The 16,654-nt window shown below is 39.5% G+C and overlaps 2 protein-coding genes across 4 annotated transcripts; one reads left to right on the plus strand and one right to left on the minus strand.

Moving 5' to 3' along the window:
• Nucleotides 1-2,388: 2,388 nt before the first annotated feature.
• Nucleotides 2,389-5,070, plus strand: RB195_012543 (uncharacterized protein; the record flags this gene model as incomplete). 2 transcript variants are annotated; one of them, XM_064201954.1, is made up of 4 exons in its annotated part: nt 2,389-2,514; nt 4,504-4,670; nt 4,731-4,839; nt 4,906-5,070. In XM_064201954.1, the coding sequence occupies 4 exons, from the start codon at nt 2,389-2,391 to the stop codon at nt 5,068-5,070; spliced, it is 567 nt and encodes a 188-aa protein (XP_064057835.1). The 2 variants fall into 2 exon arrangements, with proteins under 2 accessions (XP_064057835.1, XP_013303077.1); XM_013447623.1 differs by lacking the exon at nt 2,389-2,514 and having other exon boundaries at nt 4,525-4,670.
• Nucleotides 5,071-8,218: 3,148 nt separating this feature from the next.
• On the minus strand, nt 8,219-13,304 carry RB195_012544 (uncharacterized protein; the record flags this gene model as incomplete). 2 transcript variants are annotated; one of them, XM_064201956.1, is made up of 10 exons in its annotated part: nt 8,219-8,380; nt 10,576-10,638; nt 10,771-10,891; nt 10,959-11,113; nt 11,474-11,586; nt 11,668-11,759; nt 11,819-11,929; nt 12,848-12,929; nt 12,982-13,148; nt 13,228-13,304. In XM_064201956.1, 10 exons carry the CDS (start codon nt 13,302-13,304, stop codon nt 8,219-8,221), a joined length of 1,143 nt encoding a protein of 380 aa, XP_064057837.1. The 2 variants fall into 2 exon arrangements, with proteins under 2 accessions (XP_064057837.1, XP_064057836.1); XM_064201955.1 differs by lacking the exon at nt 10,576-10,638.
• Nucleotides 13,305-16,654: the final 3,350 nt, after the last annotated feature.

Raw genomic sequence — 16,654 nt, forward strand, 5'->3', positions numbered from 1 at the left:
GGCCTGGCCAAGCAACACTTCACTTCTTACGAAGAATCGAAAATCGGATCGATTCTTAGACCGGCTCAAAAGACGAGGAAATTTTCCAACCCAGAATCCGCATACTGCCGGAAAGATGGTGAAATGTCATAGGTAATGATGGACAATACTTTGAATTAGATAAATTATACCAATTCCTCTGAATAAAGCTACAAAGTTACAAAAAAAACCTCAATACTGTGTTCAAATTGATTTCTGACACATTTAATAGAGGACGAGGAATCAAGAACGCCGCCTTTGGTATGTACGCTTCCGGTTCCTCAATCTCCCTTGGGCTGGGTTCGCTTACGTTAGCTATTTCACTATCGTAAACCCAATGACGGAAATTGACTATTACTGCTAGTTAGCGCTGCAAACCATTCTCCCCCTTCTGTTTTCTACAGCTGTCAAACCTTGCAACATGCACGCGCAAGTGGAACCGACTTCATATCATTACTTTCTGGACCTTTTTCTAACTTCAACAGGAAATATTCAGAAGATTCAACGGTTTGTGCTGCAGAGTAGTGACGCAGATAAATCCGTCTATTGTCAGATAACCGTTAACATCATCATTTACATGTGGCGAAAAAAGGCGCAAAAGGTGACAAAACGACATTGACAACATTTCAAATCGTATAATTCCGTTAAATAGTTTAAAGAGAGGTCTGGTATGGAATATTCCTTCCGTTACTGTGCAAGTCTTACACGACAACGTTACCAGTTGCTTGAGTTCGCTTGCAGTCTTCTGGAATATTTAGCATATGTGATATAACGAGTTTACCTAGTACTAGTTCTGAAAAATACTACAAGAAGTATGGTCGCATACATAGTAGAGATGTGAAGAAATCCAACACCAGATCTTCAACGAGACCTAACGTAACCATCTCTCAAATGTGAGATTTGTTGAATCAAAAAAAATGAAGAGAAATCTCTAAAAAAAATGATAAAATTCAAAGTTAGGTAAGGTTAAGCCAAGTTAGGGTAAGTTCGTGGAAACGTTTCGAAGAGGAGGAACTATGAGGAATGCAACGGAGGGCTCCTCGACTAGAACTTATCATTTATTATTAATAAAGTCTTAAAATATCTAGAATATTTCTTTAAAAGGTATGTTATTAGGTAGGATTGCAAAAATCAGGTATCTGTAGCATTTTGAAGTTGTTAAAATCCGGATAATGAGCAACGAAGGCATACAAAAGTGTGCATACGTTTTTAGGACACTTTTACGAATAGATTGCATAGAGTCGACGTAAAACGCGACGACGCACCACATCATCGGAGAAGACGGAGAACCCCTCTCAACTACATGGAGAAAATTCCCGAAACGCTTGTTTTTTCGCATATATTATATATTAGATATTTTTGTCCTATAGTTTTCCACTATTTTTCTCGTATAATGGTGTCTCTTCTCTTTTTCTTCCTTTTGCTTTTGGTCGTAGAATTTACGTAGAATTACATAGAATTATGTAGTCCTAGTGAAGTCCTTTCCTATTAGTTCCATCATTTTCTTTGTTACCAGGATACCTCTAAGATTATAGTTCGTAGTGATTTGAGTTCTATTTCTTTGTTTGTTTTATTTCCCATTTTTGCGCACGATTTTCATCTTTCATAGCCGTTACACTGAGAAAACCCTTTTTCATTAGTTCAAGAGCTTCTAATGTTTCTTCTCAAATCCTTCAGAGTCCAGAAAGTAGATTTTTGACCCTCTTTTTGTGTGACTGTACATGTTTAGCCTTCTTCTAGGGCGAATTTTACTGTTTTATTATTATTTCGATTGTACAGTTAAGCAAAAAATGGGACAAAAATGAGAAATTGGATCCTTACAAAGTAAGAACACGGAAGCACCCTAGGAACAGTCTAGCGGCTATGATTCCAGAAAGAGGATGTTAAGTTATTCCTTCATTATTATAGGCAAAAAATTAGTGAAAAACATAAAAAAATTGAAAGGAAAAGAGCTCTAGAGAGTTTCCCGTACAATGTACATAGAGGGAATTCTGTGCAGGCGTTCACCAAGGATGTGCTGCGTCAACATCTTTAATACAATACGTTTTACGTCGACTGTATACGTCATACTTGTAACACTTGCTAAAGAATTGAACAGCATTCTAATACTCGTTATTTTGTTCCGTCAATGAGTTTCTTTACGACCTGTTTGATGAGTCCGCTTTCTAAACTTTGCCCTTACCTAACGACTCATCGATGACGAAAAGATTGCTAACAGAAACCTTTCCCTTTTTCGCTACTTGGACATGGAAAGTTTGCAAAAACACGGTTGCAACTCTCAGGCCATCGGGCAGGTTTCTGGATCCAGGAATGGGCGGTACTAGTGGGGCACTAGGTCAGACACATGCGGGGGCGCATTATCATCACTAAATGCGATTTCTGAACCTTCTCGCCATTCTTCTGCTAAATTTACAACAATACTTCGCCTCGGCAAAGATTCACAGGCAGCGACATTTGCACAAGCCTCATCGGCTTTGTGTCGAGCCGCCCACCCTGGTAACAGTTAATTATTTATTTTCTACTTTTTTAAAACGAAATTTTGTGTAGTTTGATGTCTTCTAAGGATTCTATCAAGCTCATTTTTTCATGTAAATTTCATGTAAAAACCACCAGAACAAAAACCTCATATCATTTCCATAACGTCCTCCTTTGCAATGAAAATGAGATTGATTTGATGCTCATTCACCATTTCCTTACATCAAGGATTTTTCTTTCGAGATTTTCTCGTCCACTAATGTCCGGTCAACTTTTGCATTCGAACAAGAAAGGGCGATCCTAATTGACCTAAAAAAGGCGTTGATGTCCCTTTCCATCATTCTTTGCGGTTGACAAGCGCAATGCAATCGGTTAACTTTTGCTGTCTCTCTTTGGCTCCGTGAACTGACGCTGGGAAAAAGTTACAGTGCCTTACATAACAACACAGTCACCTTAGTCCTGTTCTAGAACGTATTAAAAGGAACGTGCATTTGCGATGATCTGCCTATGTAAAGGTTTAATATCTCCTGTTTAATAAATGAAATCCAGGACTAACGCCAGTAGGTCGCTACTAATATTAAAAAGTTCTCCAAAATAAAATTTATAGAAAAGGTACATCCTCAAAATGTATGACAATACTAGCAGATGAATGGGAAACTGATAAAATTTCAAGAGTTTTGAGTAGTTCTGACTAGTTCAAGCTTCAGAGATTAATTTCGGATTTCTAACACTGTCAGAGTTATTACAGTGTAACATGTAACATACAACATGGGTAATATGTGCAAATTATCTCTACAATTCATAGAACGGTAATATTCAACTTCAGTAAAGGGATCCAAGACATATCTTTCGACGAAATTCACAACTAACTACTTTTTCAACAGATCCACACTTTATTCTGCAGGGTTCAGGTGCTCTGTACATGACGACTTCCATGAATACACTAAGATCTACAGTGATGTTACTACGGACCTCTAACAATTTCACTCTAAGGAATCTTCACCAACGGATTTATACTGGCTTTGCGAACAACATAGTCAAACCTTCTAAGGAGTGACAATCCCAAATAAGAAATCAAATTTGTTGAGAAACACAAACGCGCGGCGGAATTCGAGGCAGTGTTGTTTACAAGTGTCACGACAAAAATACGAACCACCGCTTATAAATCCAACAAACTGAATCCAGCTGAATCAGAAAAAATCATCACTTTCTCTGGCGAAACAACCAAAGAATCAATTGAAAAATCCTTAGTGTGAGTTTCTGGTAAGATTTCGAAGTAGGACAATTTTTTATACTTGTAACGAGTGACGAAACTCACCTCACGAGGTTCCATTCTTTCAATCCCATAAGGGTAAAGAGTTGCTTTGTTGTGTGAATTGATCCCTCTGGTGCACTTCAATGCTTTTATTCTTGGATTCGTAGACAGTGTCCCGCGTTTTCTTGTTTTTTTTTCTCTCAGAAGTACCGCAAAAATCGTACCGCGATTTGCTCGCATTACAGTTATGTCGATGTAACCTGAGCTGTTTAGATAGGCTATGAACAGCACGAAATCGTAAATCTGATTATTTTGGCACTTGCTCTGTGAAAATGTCACTCTATTTAAGAAATTCGGAACGGTTGTATGCCCTCATGTAGCCGGCTTAAGGACACAATATCCTTGAAATACCTAAACACCCATAATTCTCCAAGTACTGAATATAACCAGTCCAATCCGCAGCATCTTTTTCCTTCAAAATAGGCAAAGACTCGTAGAAGGACCAATAATAGCATTAATGCCCACGGAAATATCCTATACTCGAACAAACGACAGTAAATTGCTAGATATACTCTATTCATCTCGAAAAAATTGTTTCTCTCATGGTCACCCTTTTTTCCTACATGTAAACATCAAACGATATATTTATCTGTAAAACACTGACCGTCATAACAACCACAAGAACACCATATCCCATGTTTATTCGCACATCACCTCCTTATCAACCTAGATCTAACAGATCTGGCTCTATTTAGAGAGATGACCATGCCGCATGGATGCGAGAGTCGCTGGAAGGTGTTGGCGCAGAAGTGGACGAGGATTGGTCCCCACCGTCGTCAGAGCCGGCGATTTGCAACAAATCACCACGAGCCGAAGGTGATACGACAGTTATGCAGCGAGCTATGTGTCCATGGGAATCGCGGTGAGAACAGCTAGACATCGTTTTTCTGCGAAGAAAAGCGAAATAGTGGTCAAGATTAAGAGTGAACTTCGACGAGACCCGAGAGCCAAAAATGATCTCCGAAGCGGTATGTCTTTGCCGACGAAGCAGAGGGGCCACCGGCGCTTTTTGTCTGCCCATCAAAAGAGAGGTACTCCTGACTGTTTTCTTCCTTGTAAGGAATTAGCATACTCATTAGCCGTGCATCTTTTTTTAGATTCCAGTAATGCGGAGGGTCTCTTGCGACATAGAGAGTGGATATTGGCGATACGAAAGAGCGTCAATGTCGATCACCGTAGGATGTCATTCGGTCCTGCCTCGAACGCAGCGAGCCTCATCGTTGTCCAAACATTACCGCAAACACGTTCCTGACGCAGTGTAGTCCACAAAGTGGTTCACTTGTTTCCCTTTGAACGTGAACAATCATCAGCATCTGATCGCATCTGGTGTGGCAGGGTAATCCATATGTCTTTCTGTGGTTCTTTCATTATCTACGGGTATCGCTCTGAGTCTGCTTCTCCATGGTTGTCTTCGCCGTCGTTGTCGACGATCAGTAAAGTTAGCCATTTCGTTTTTGATGGCTATTGATATGTTGTTCCGCCAACGATCAGTATCTATCAGCACAAAGTCGCCAACAACGACAGATTCTTCCGAGAAGAGCGACAACATTATTTGATCAAAATACTTACATTGTATGTAATTTCATGTATTCATAAATAAACTGTTAGAAATAAAAGTAATGAGTTAAAGATATACGCGAATTTTTAACATTAGTAGTGAAACCTGTGAACATTTCATTCTCAGTTACGTTGAACAGAGAGTGGGAGGATGGGAACTTTCTCTCCACCAAACGCAGATGTTTGTCTTAATGGGCAGCACCACTTCTTCAACATAGAAGACAGCAGTTTCTTAGCGTTATCTTATAATGTTGGCGGGTGTAGCGCAGTCGGTAAGAGGTTCCGCCGTCTGCACGATCGATCGGAAGTTCGAATACGCCCTAGCGCTCACCAAGTCTTTCACCCTCCGGGGTCGATAAATTGGTATCAGACTTGTCTGGGAGGATAATAGCACTTACTTGACATATCGGCTAGCTCCCGCAAGTAATTGCATGGGCCAGTTACACGTTCGTAAACCTCAAACGATTCTGAATTGAAGCGAACATGGTGCCGCATCCCAAGTTGGTTGATCAACGCCAGACTCTTTATCCTTTATCCTTCATCTTATAACTCAGAGCTCAAAATCATTCATTCTAAAATGTGGACGCTGCTGAACGTTTTCAGCATGTGAAGAATTGGTAAGGATCAGTAGAGCGTTCTGAAATACATGACACCGACTTCAAAATCAGTGAAAATCAGGTCCAACTAAGTATCTTCATTACTAGAAGTAAATTTTGTTTCCATCTCGAACTTTTAACCTAAAGCCCTTTTCTACATCTTTTATTTGCATATCTAACAGATTTTAGGACTTGTACAACAGATTCCACTTTTCTGGATAGTGTTCAGAGTACCTTTATAAGAAACTAGCTTATGTCGAATCCACGGGCAACCATTAGCTGAAGTGGAGGTGGAGAATGAGAGGGTTTAGGACGAGTTTTGTGCAATGTCAATGAATTCAATTTATAGAATCTGGGAAAACTCTACCAAGTTAGGAGCAAATGAAACCTCTTTTCAAAGAAACATAAGAAAGTCCTCGGCAGAGAAACCTTAATCTATCGAAAGTGCAACATTTCAAAATTTGGAAAAAAAAAACAAAAAATCACTTGAGAATTTGGGAGTGCTAGGAAAGAGTTTCAGGACTTTTGCCTGCATCAACTATCACTGATCAATTAATGAGTATATTTTAGTTGTAAAATTTGAGGTTCAAATAATTAAATTTGACTTGGTTGACGGGCATTTTTGTACGGAAGGAACACCATTATGCGCTCTATCCGTATAGACAGCCGGCAGAGATGAGATCATTGGAGAAGAGATTGGTTTTCTCTTCTTCAGGAAAAAAAAATTATAACAGTGCTATAATGTTCCCTCTGTTCATCGTTTTAGTATGCAGTTTTCTGTGGACCACTGTATTAAAATCCAGTACATCATACAACAAATATATATATATATAATCTCTGCAATGTGATGTTTAAAGGTATCTTTTTTCAAAATCAATGCTAGAGGTTCCGGGAACCATTCGATTCTATAACACTTTCTTATCTGCTTACTAACCGGTATAGCTTCAATACGTTTCCAGTGTGCTCAGATCAGAAGATGCTTTTTCTCTTACGTTCTCGCAACTTTTTGTTAATAATTAACAGTGTCCCAATATTTGCAAGTTTTTGATGCTAACATTCTAACTTATTTCATGTTCGCATTCGAGGTGATTTTCTATCTCTTATCTCTATTATCTCTTCATGTTAAGAGCTTTCATTTTTTCCAAAAAATCTCAATAAATGGCTAGGAATCCTCTATCGAAAAACAGTTGTTTATCCATAGACGGCGCGTCAGTATGCATTTGAACAGTAACGCCTTATCCGACTGGGACTGTCGAAGCTCTTTTTTGTGCGGTTCAGGATGCTAGTGTGAAACTCGCTCCCATTCTACACTAACCATTTTCGATTTAGCTGGTGAAAGCATCATTTCTTGAATGTGTGTATGGGGAAAAATTATTTTCGATGAAGGAGAAACAACCAAAAATAATAGAATAATAAATGAAAAATTAGTAACAAAAACCAAGAAGATATAAATGCAAAAATTTTCTTTGAATGTTTTGTTCAATTTCGAAAAATATAGTTATTTAGAAACGCAAGTAGCTAAGGGTTTCCAAAAAGACAATAAATTATTTAGTAAATCCAAACCAATCCGTAACTAAATCTTAACCAGTGGAGAAACAAAAATAGGAGAAAAAACTATAACGCTCTTTACTTTTATTTGAATACCGAAAATGCTTGATCAGTAATTTCTTTGGAATAAAAGTTGCCGTAAAACTACTACATGCGGATGACATTTTCCTGAAAAACCTTTTCCTGAAAAAAAAACCTTACCTCTTGCCCTAAGGATTGTGATGGTTTGGCTTCTTCAGCTGTGTCACCACGTCAGTTTTTATCAGCAGTAGTTTAAATAAAGGGCGAAACTGGCTGACTTCATGGGCGGCAAAATCCAGTGATTTTTACCTCCATTCTTTTTTACAGGAAACGAAAGTAGTATGAGCACAAATACAAAAATACAAGACCTTGCAATAATAAATCCAATAAAACTCTTAGGTTCCCCATAAATAATGATAGAGAGACGTAAAAGCTCAACTCAAAGCTCAGTTCTTTCGAAAAATGCGTCCACGGTTGCAGTAGATACTACTGTATTTTTTCGCATGGTTAACTATAGTTTCGTCGTAGTTCATTTTCTATAGTTCTCTTATAGGAACCGAAATAAAATTAAGTGATAAAGTAAAAAATAAATTTAAATGTTAACATTAGATTGTTGCTTAGCTAATTTATATCAGGTATAGACAATAGATTACAACACCAAGCATTTATGTACAGAGCTACAAATTTTTCAGGCTCTGAGTTCTATCAGTTCCTTTTCGTGTAAATTCTTTATGGAATTGGCAATGACTTCAGCACTCTTCATCAGGTATCCGCCACTGGTGACCATCGCGATGGGTGTTGAGTTCTGCCGACACAGACGAAACACGACTTCGTCACGACGAACTATGCACTGAAATTGTTCGGAAATAATGTGGAAAACACTTCGGCAGTCGCCATAAACAGCTTGCGGGCTGATTGTTAAGTGTGGAGCCGCCCCCGAAGCTACTTGTACTCTCGGTGTTGTCTTAGGAAACGGAAAAAATGGGCAGGAAACGCGGCTACGCAGAAGAAAATGTGTGAAAATTTTTGAAGATGCAAGAGCTGGAGATTAATGTAAGAATTGATTGGGTATGATTACCACCAAAATATATTAGAATATATATTTACACATACATGTTACTCTAAAACTTGTCAATTTGAAACATTACTCGAAGTATGTGTGTTCCTCCTGTTTTCCCCAATAGTTATCACAGAATGATGTTTTAACATAAATTCAAATTTTCAGATCTCCAGAATTTCTAGAAAAGTTTCAGACTAATATGTATACGTGATCATATATTCTCATATATTTTGGTGTTAATCATACACAGTCAAATCTTTCTTTATAGACGGATTCAGCAGTGGCCCGCAGGAGAATTTTTACCACATTTTCGACGTCCTACATTTTGGTAACTAGGATGTTGCCTTTCATTTCGGATAGGTCTCAAAAATGGATGCATTGACCATTTTTTGCTCAACAGCAGCATCATAGAAGCAATGTTTGTGTAGCAGCTATAAACATTGTTCTAAGGCCCCCCGAAATAGAAAGCGGAGGTCAAATGGTATTTCTGGAGCACAATTATGTGAAATGAACCGAAAGTAGTCCGCAGAAGTAACAACAAATGTTCGATAGAAAAGAACACATTAAAAAAATATTATTACTGCAGTGAAATCTCAATTGCATATAATATAATGAATATAAGTGTAGTGAAGATATAATAAATACCAGCCTGAATGTCCGGCTAAAGCCCGACTTCAGACTTTTGGTGGTTTTAGCTTCGCTCCCTTCACTGATCAATGAAAGTTAATGGTAGTGGTGTTTTATTTAAAATTATACTTGTGTTTTTTTAACAGCGCTTTCCTTCTCTTCTTTATATTATAAATTAAGGCGAAAGGTTACGAAGTTTTCCTTCCAAACGCGTCAATTCTACATTTGGAGAATATTCGATCATCAGCTACAAACACTCCTTCGGTGCCAGAATAATATAGATACAATTTGAAACATTACTCGAAGTATGTGTGTTCCTCCTGTTTTCCCCAATAGTTATCACAGAATGATGTTTTAACATAAAATAACGTGAAAGACATCATCCTACTGATAAAGATAACGTTCCACGTCAAATCACATGAACATTTTGCTACTATTTAAGCAGCCAGTTTCTGAGAACGGCATGCTACAAACTTGAGGCGAAAGAAGAAGGAAATAGGCACACAGGAGTAGTCATAAAGGTGAAGAGCAAAGCGCCAGGTGGTTACGGCTATGAAACGGCTGCAACCATTTACCTTTTGCGTCATGCACACTAATTTATTGCGCTCCAATGACCGGGTCCACCGATGCCGCTGGATCCGTCGCACCCCATATTATAGCAATCTGGCGCTGTTGGACCCGTCGCACGCTCTTCTATAGGTATCTGGCGCCAGTGGACCCGTCCCACCCCCTTCTATAGGTATCTGGCGCCGGCACGCTAGTGCAACGCCGGTGGACCCGTCGCACCCCCTTTTTCGAATTTTGCGAGACACACACACACACACACACACACACACACACACACACACACACACACACACACACACACACACACACACACACACACACACACACACACACACACACACACACACACACACACACACACACACACACACACACACACACACACACACACACACACACACACACACACACACACACACACACACACACACACACACACACACACACACACACACACACACACACACACACACACACACACACACACACACACACACACACACACACACACACACACACACACACACACACACACACGGACTAAGCCCGTTATTAAATATCATGATATATTTCTTGAAGCATTCACATCACAAGAAGCATCTAACACTTCTGCGATAAACTGTTGAAGCAGCCTCTTTTCAAGGTTGTCAATGAAATGCGAGCCTTTCCCTCTTTGAGTTCATATAGAAGTTAATTCTCATTCGCTCTTCTTCAGAAATCTGTGACATTAATTAAGACTCACCTGCACATTCATTTATTTACAAAAGCTACAAATTCCTTTAAACATCTACCTTGCCTGATTTCGGATCGATGCATTGAAAATTGGAGCAGAATGCAAATGTCAGATGAAATATCTATGATGTTTCTCTTTTTTTCTCCAAATTTTCTAACTTCTTTCGTCCTTTGCACTGCGTTGTCGCATATCGCCAGCAACAGGCCACAACCTAGACGGGGCAAGAGCAAGTAAGTACAGAAGCGTTACGAACCTCTGGGCTCAAAGACAGTCCACCTAATGGATCGTTCTCCAAACTATCTGTGCCGGCGTTAAAAATCACCAAATCGCAGCGGAAATCCGTAAGCGCAGTTGAAAGATTACGCTTTACCAGTCTGAACATTTTTTTTCAAATACCTTTGTCTTCTGCAGAAAATTGCTTCAAAAACCATGGAAACTCACTTCAGATACTCAACATCGGATGTCATCGAACCAACGTGTACCGAACAAGAGATGCCTTCTTGTGCCTTATGATCCCAAGGATAAATCCTTGGATTGTAGACATCAAGGATGAATACTTTTTCATCATCTCCGAAATCTCGTTCATGACCGTTCCCCTTGAAGAAAAGCCACTAAGATGAAAATGTAAGTTTTGATGAAGCTTTTTAGTGGTTGGAAACAAATGAAGCAGCCTGGTTTTTACTGGTAGTATAAAGTGAATATGATTGAAAGCTGAACATATTCTGCACTACAATAAAAATTCAATAACTATGCCTAGTTTATTGATTAGCTATGTTTCTGTGTGTGAGAGGGAAAGAGTAAAGTAACTGAGTAAATAAGTAAATCAACATAATTTAAAGTAATCGAGTTTTCCACGGGAACGGTTACAGAGATTCACACGTAATGTCCAACAAAAGTTCAACGGTACAAAGATATGTGTAATGACGTCATTTCCTCCAATTATGCAGAACGCAAACCTGGTGAGCATCCAAATCTATGATCAAGGCCTTTTCTATCAATTTCCGTGAGAACAGTATTTTTAAAGCGAGCGAAATGTCAGCATAAACACAGAAGCCGCCTCCAAAACTCCCTAAAAGAGATTTAAACTGAGCACTTCTAACCAACACCGGAAGATTTTTTTTTGAGGAAAAGAGAGATGAAGACCACCTACTATGTGCGTGATGAAATCCTCCACCTAAATTAACGGCCCATCCACGCTCAAGAGCCAGGCCACAAGCTGCAACCGTACCACCGCACTGATATCTATTAATATCGGATTCTTCGATATATTGACGTTGACGAACCACCGAGCAAACGCTTACCTCATTCGTTTCAAGAAATACTTATCTGTGATACATGTGGGAATTAAACAGGCGATGGGAACTTCGACTACCTTGGCGAGAACACAGGGAGAGTAAAGACTGCTCAAATATCTAGAAAAAACGATTTTCCACAAAGTCTCTCATCACATGAACGCAGATGGTGACTTTTTAGACAACAGTCGGCGTAAAATATTTTGTAGCACGACGATAAGATCCACCCTCGATGAAGTGCACACAACTCCCTCTGAGAATCCTGGTGATGTCCTATTCACCACTAGTTCTACCGTTTATTTTGCACCTAGAAGGCCGTCAAGATCCTTCATTATAAGAACCAACTTCTGTCTCATCTTTTTTGTACTAGTGCACAATTTCCACCGTTATACCATGGAAACACTTTTCCAGTCTTTCTAGTTTCTTCTAATCCCAGCACATCTCCACAAACACTTTAGTCTACAGGATTTGGATTTCTGCCCCACTTCTGTAACAGTGCATAGTCAACTTTCTTCTAGGATGAATTTTGGAGTTCAGCTCTGATTCCGACTACAAAATAGATGCATAATTACAGAAAAAAATAGGAGAGAAACCGAATCCATACAAAGCAAGATCTTAGAAGCGTCCTCAAAACAAAACAAAAACAACTAAAAATTAAAAAAAAACAAATGAAAAAACAAAACTAAGTCCTCGTTGATACTAGCCTATTCATGCATTATTACACGAGAAAAATAGGACACACTACAAAAAAACTAAGGTAGAAGTCCAGAAAGGAGTTTTCCACAGTGTTTTCATACTGCAGAGGGAGCTCAGTGCACACTTTCCGTGAGGACGGGTCACGTCATCTTGTTACATGTTTTACACCTCCACGAATTGGTCACAGCCATGAAGCTCCTCTACAAAACAATACCAAAAAAGTTTTTATTTTTTCCTTTAGTATAATGCTTCACACAAGACTTCTGACTATATATACCATTGCTTGCATGTAGTAGCACGTGAAAAATACAAAGAAATTTCGAGTGAAGAAAGAAAACGTACAAATTTGTATGAGCAATGAGCAGGTCGTTTTTCGTCGCTTCAAGTGGCCTAACAGTACTCTCGTCAGAGATCAGGTGCCAGTCTGTATAAAAACCTAGAATTTTGTTAGGTTTGTAATTCAGATGATAACCTACCTTTTAGCATTGCATACACTCTACCCCATTTGCCCGCATCAAATGGGTGACACTTCTCAATCCCGAACATCTTGACATCGTAAATTTCATGAAAGACTAAAGGACATTGATGATCCAAAATCCCAACAAGAAGTTCAGTGGCTTGCGCACGGTCGCTGTTACCACCTCTGAAAAGGTGACACAACATAGCAGGAGAAGAAGAAGGGAAAATGAGCAAAATAAGGAAGCAGAAGCCTAGAAACTTACGGTGCCAATTTTCTGGCAGACAAATCGCCTTTTCTGGACGACGATTTCGACGACGATGATGGTCCGTTCAAAAACATGCATCAATGCATATTCACCGCTTGCATAACAATAGATCGTCTAAATGACACCATTTGTTTTTTTAAACAATGTCCTTGTTTTAAATCAAGCCCTATGGTGAAAAGAACCTGAAGTTGGTGTAATTCTTCAGTTCAACTAGATTTGAGCGGTCACTAGCTACATACAATTTGAGAAAGAGCACGACTAGTCGGAATACTGACAGTTCCAACTAATGTATAGGATTATCAAGCCAGTATATTTCTGGCTACCAAATGGACCAGTCAGCTTTGGATGTTGCCTCAAAGTCTCCTTCAAGAGAAACCACCACCAAGAGGATTAGGCGCACTCGATTTCAATAGATACAGAGAACAAAAACTAGAGTCTGGACCGTCAAAAAAGCAGTCGGAATACAGAAGAAAATGAGACAAGTGCTAGAGTTAAAAGCGTTTAGGTCTCACTTACAGACAATAGATACAGCAGAAAACATCGATTTCCTATGCTTCTCCAGCTTTTGAATCTGATGGGGTTCAGTGGATATTACAGCGATAAAACAATGTTGTGCTTCTGTCAATTCACTACATGCTCTCTCACTTCCGCTTTAATATATATATATATATATATACATATATTCATCAGATTTAAAACTCGTTTAAAACCTTTTGTTCTGGTTCTATCAGTTCAAGAAGAGGCAACTCAACCTTGTCTAGTAGTATATCAACGGAAGTCACGAGAGAGGGAGCGAGGAAGGCAAGGGCTATCATCTTATTCTCACACTTTAATTTTTTAGATACTACAGCAACAGAAAATTTCTGACTCTTGTATTTCTATTGTCTTTCGTCCGTTTCAACGTCAAAGTCGGAAATATCTTTTCAAAGTTTCTAACTTCAAACCTCTTTAGATTTTCAGACATCTTCCTTTTCTTTACGGATACTTATTCCAATAAGTTGAAAACTTCTTAACTACTGAGTTAAACGACTCGAAACTCTACTTCGTTGATCACTTTCAGATATTGGGAGGGCAGCATACATTTGTGAGTGCAATAAGATCGTTGTAACCGACTAATGGCAAAATACTCGGATGGTATCCTTGATAGCTCCCGATGCCACAAAGTGCACATTGCACTGATCAGAAAGAATAAACATTCTAAAATCAGTATTCTATCCAAAAATGATTTAACACCGGGTAAGAGAGCAGTTTCTCTGAAATGTCTGGTCTACGAGAAACATAAAATCATGAAAACATGAAGTATAGTGGAGTCATAACCTATGTAGAGACGACCCAGTAACTCCTGTAAACCTCTTTCAAGAAAATATGCTTCAAAAACTGTTAAAGCTGTTACTTTCATACAAAGAAGTAACCATGCGAAACTGAAAATGCTTGCTAGTATTCTCAATCAAAGTATGGTAAAGTTGAACCCGACAAAATTCTATTCAACCTAGGAAAACGCACAAAACCAAAAAAAGGACTGGTAAGAAAAGGAATTTTCGGCCGAAATTACTAAATATTACAATAATTAGCAAGCTTTTAGTTTCTACTAAAAAGTGCGTACAAATGAGTCGATATTTTTGCTCAAACTGATCATCATATTTGTTTCCAGCGCATGTTAAAGCATTTAGATTTAGTTAGTAATTTTGCGCTGAGCCTGATGAAAAATTGCATGTAAATCAGTGGGTCGACAACTCGGTACTTACCCTCGAAATGAATGTCATATTTTTAATTAGTAGTATGCTAAAATGTCTGTAGACAAAGTCTCCCTGAGTCAAGGTGTTGTATATGTTGTGTGTGCACATTTCTCTGACTATCGCGAGTTCATCATTCGTACGATATGCTGACGTCAGTGCCCTATCTTTCATAAAACCGTTAAGGTTGCATTCGGAAGTATAGTTTCTTGCGCCGACTATTTCCCCAGGATACAGTATCCGTACGATATGCCGACGTCAGTTCCCGCTTTCGCTTGCAAATCACTCTTTCTGTATTGTACTCCTGTTTCGAGTTATTTCTGTTGTGTTCCAATCGTCTGGGGCGGGTGTAGAACAGTCGATAAGAGGTTACGCTGTCTACACGATCGATCGGAAGTTCGAATCCGCTCTAGTGCTCACCAAGCCTTTCATCCATTCATCGTAATTGCGAGAACCAAGAACCACTCCCCATAGGAGAGACGTCTTCTCATCAGGAGTGCATTGATCAGGATTTTGGTTTGTACATCTTTTAGATACTTTCTCAAAGCTCAGCACCACTTCAAATATCCGAAACTAAAGTTAGCGTTCAGGGGTATTTCAGGTGTTTAGTTCTTCTCAGTGATAGGTGTGGTCCCGAACGTACTGCTCAAACATAGTAGCAAAAATGCGAAGGAGCCCCTTTAAATCTAAGAGTCAGCGGCTCTAGGAGAATCCAGAAGACTCAGTTTATCAAGCAAAGCAACCCTATACGTCCAAGGGAGTGACGAGATAAAATGCGCGGAGTAAATTCCTTGTCAAGTTACTCGATGGAATGAAATCAACTTTAGGTGCTTTCGTTCCATCTTCGCACCATCACACTGCGTGGAAAGCGGTCTCGTCGGGTACTGAGAGCTTGATTTGTCCTATGCCGTTACGAGGACAAATATATCCTGAGCCTTATTTATTGGTGGAGAAAACGAAACACTGAAGAATCCCCCTCCCATCCATCTTCGGAGAATGCCAACGGAAGAATCGGTTTCATTTACAGTTCTGCCAAAAATCGTTAAAACCTACTGAATTCCAGGCTCGTGAAAACGAGTCCAGAAGTGGTTTAGTCGGGCTGAACGACCTGAAGCCTGATCCAGTGGCGTAAACGATTCTGCTCGAAGCGACAATGTCTAGCTGGCAGCTGCGATCAAGTTCGGCTTTACTCATCTCTGCAATCTGAATGGAGCTAGCGAAGGTCCCACTTCGATAGTAACCAATTGCTTCGCCGCACCGCTTCGAGCGCGGCCGTTTGTGCAACTACAGCAGAGTTGAGGTCGTTTTGACTCAGCTATGTATACTCATAAACGAACGGGAACTGGAGAGTAAATAAATTGACTGCGAGAAGTTTGTTTCAAAAATGTAGTGGGGAGGGGGAGGAGGCACTCAGTGGTGCCCTATTTCTAGACTGTCTAACTTCTTTTTCTCTTAGTTCTTTTCGCTTACATGTCATAAATCCTCTAAGACTAATGCTTAGGTCTTAGGGCCCCAACTGATTTAATTATGGACTTCCAGAGATAAGGGCGTTATTAATGCCTCCTCCCGCCATTAATGAAGGAATTGTAGAGAAGCACCTAGTGGGATGCAATTTTGCGAGCGTGTTCCCAAAAAAGCTGGAGCTTTTTCGCATCTTCGAGGAAGACTTGGAAGGTTCCGGTTTGTTTCAT

The sequence above is a fragment of the Necator americanus genome, chromosome V, assembly GCF_031761385.1.
Source record: "Necator americanus strain Aroian chromosome V, whole genome shotgun sequence".
Classification (NCBI taxonomy): domain Eukaryota; kingdom Metazoa; phylum Nematoda; class Chromadorea; order Rhabditida; family Ancylostomatidae; genus Necator; species Necator americanus.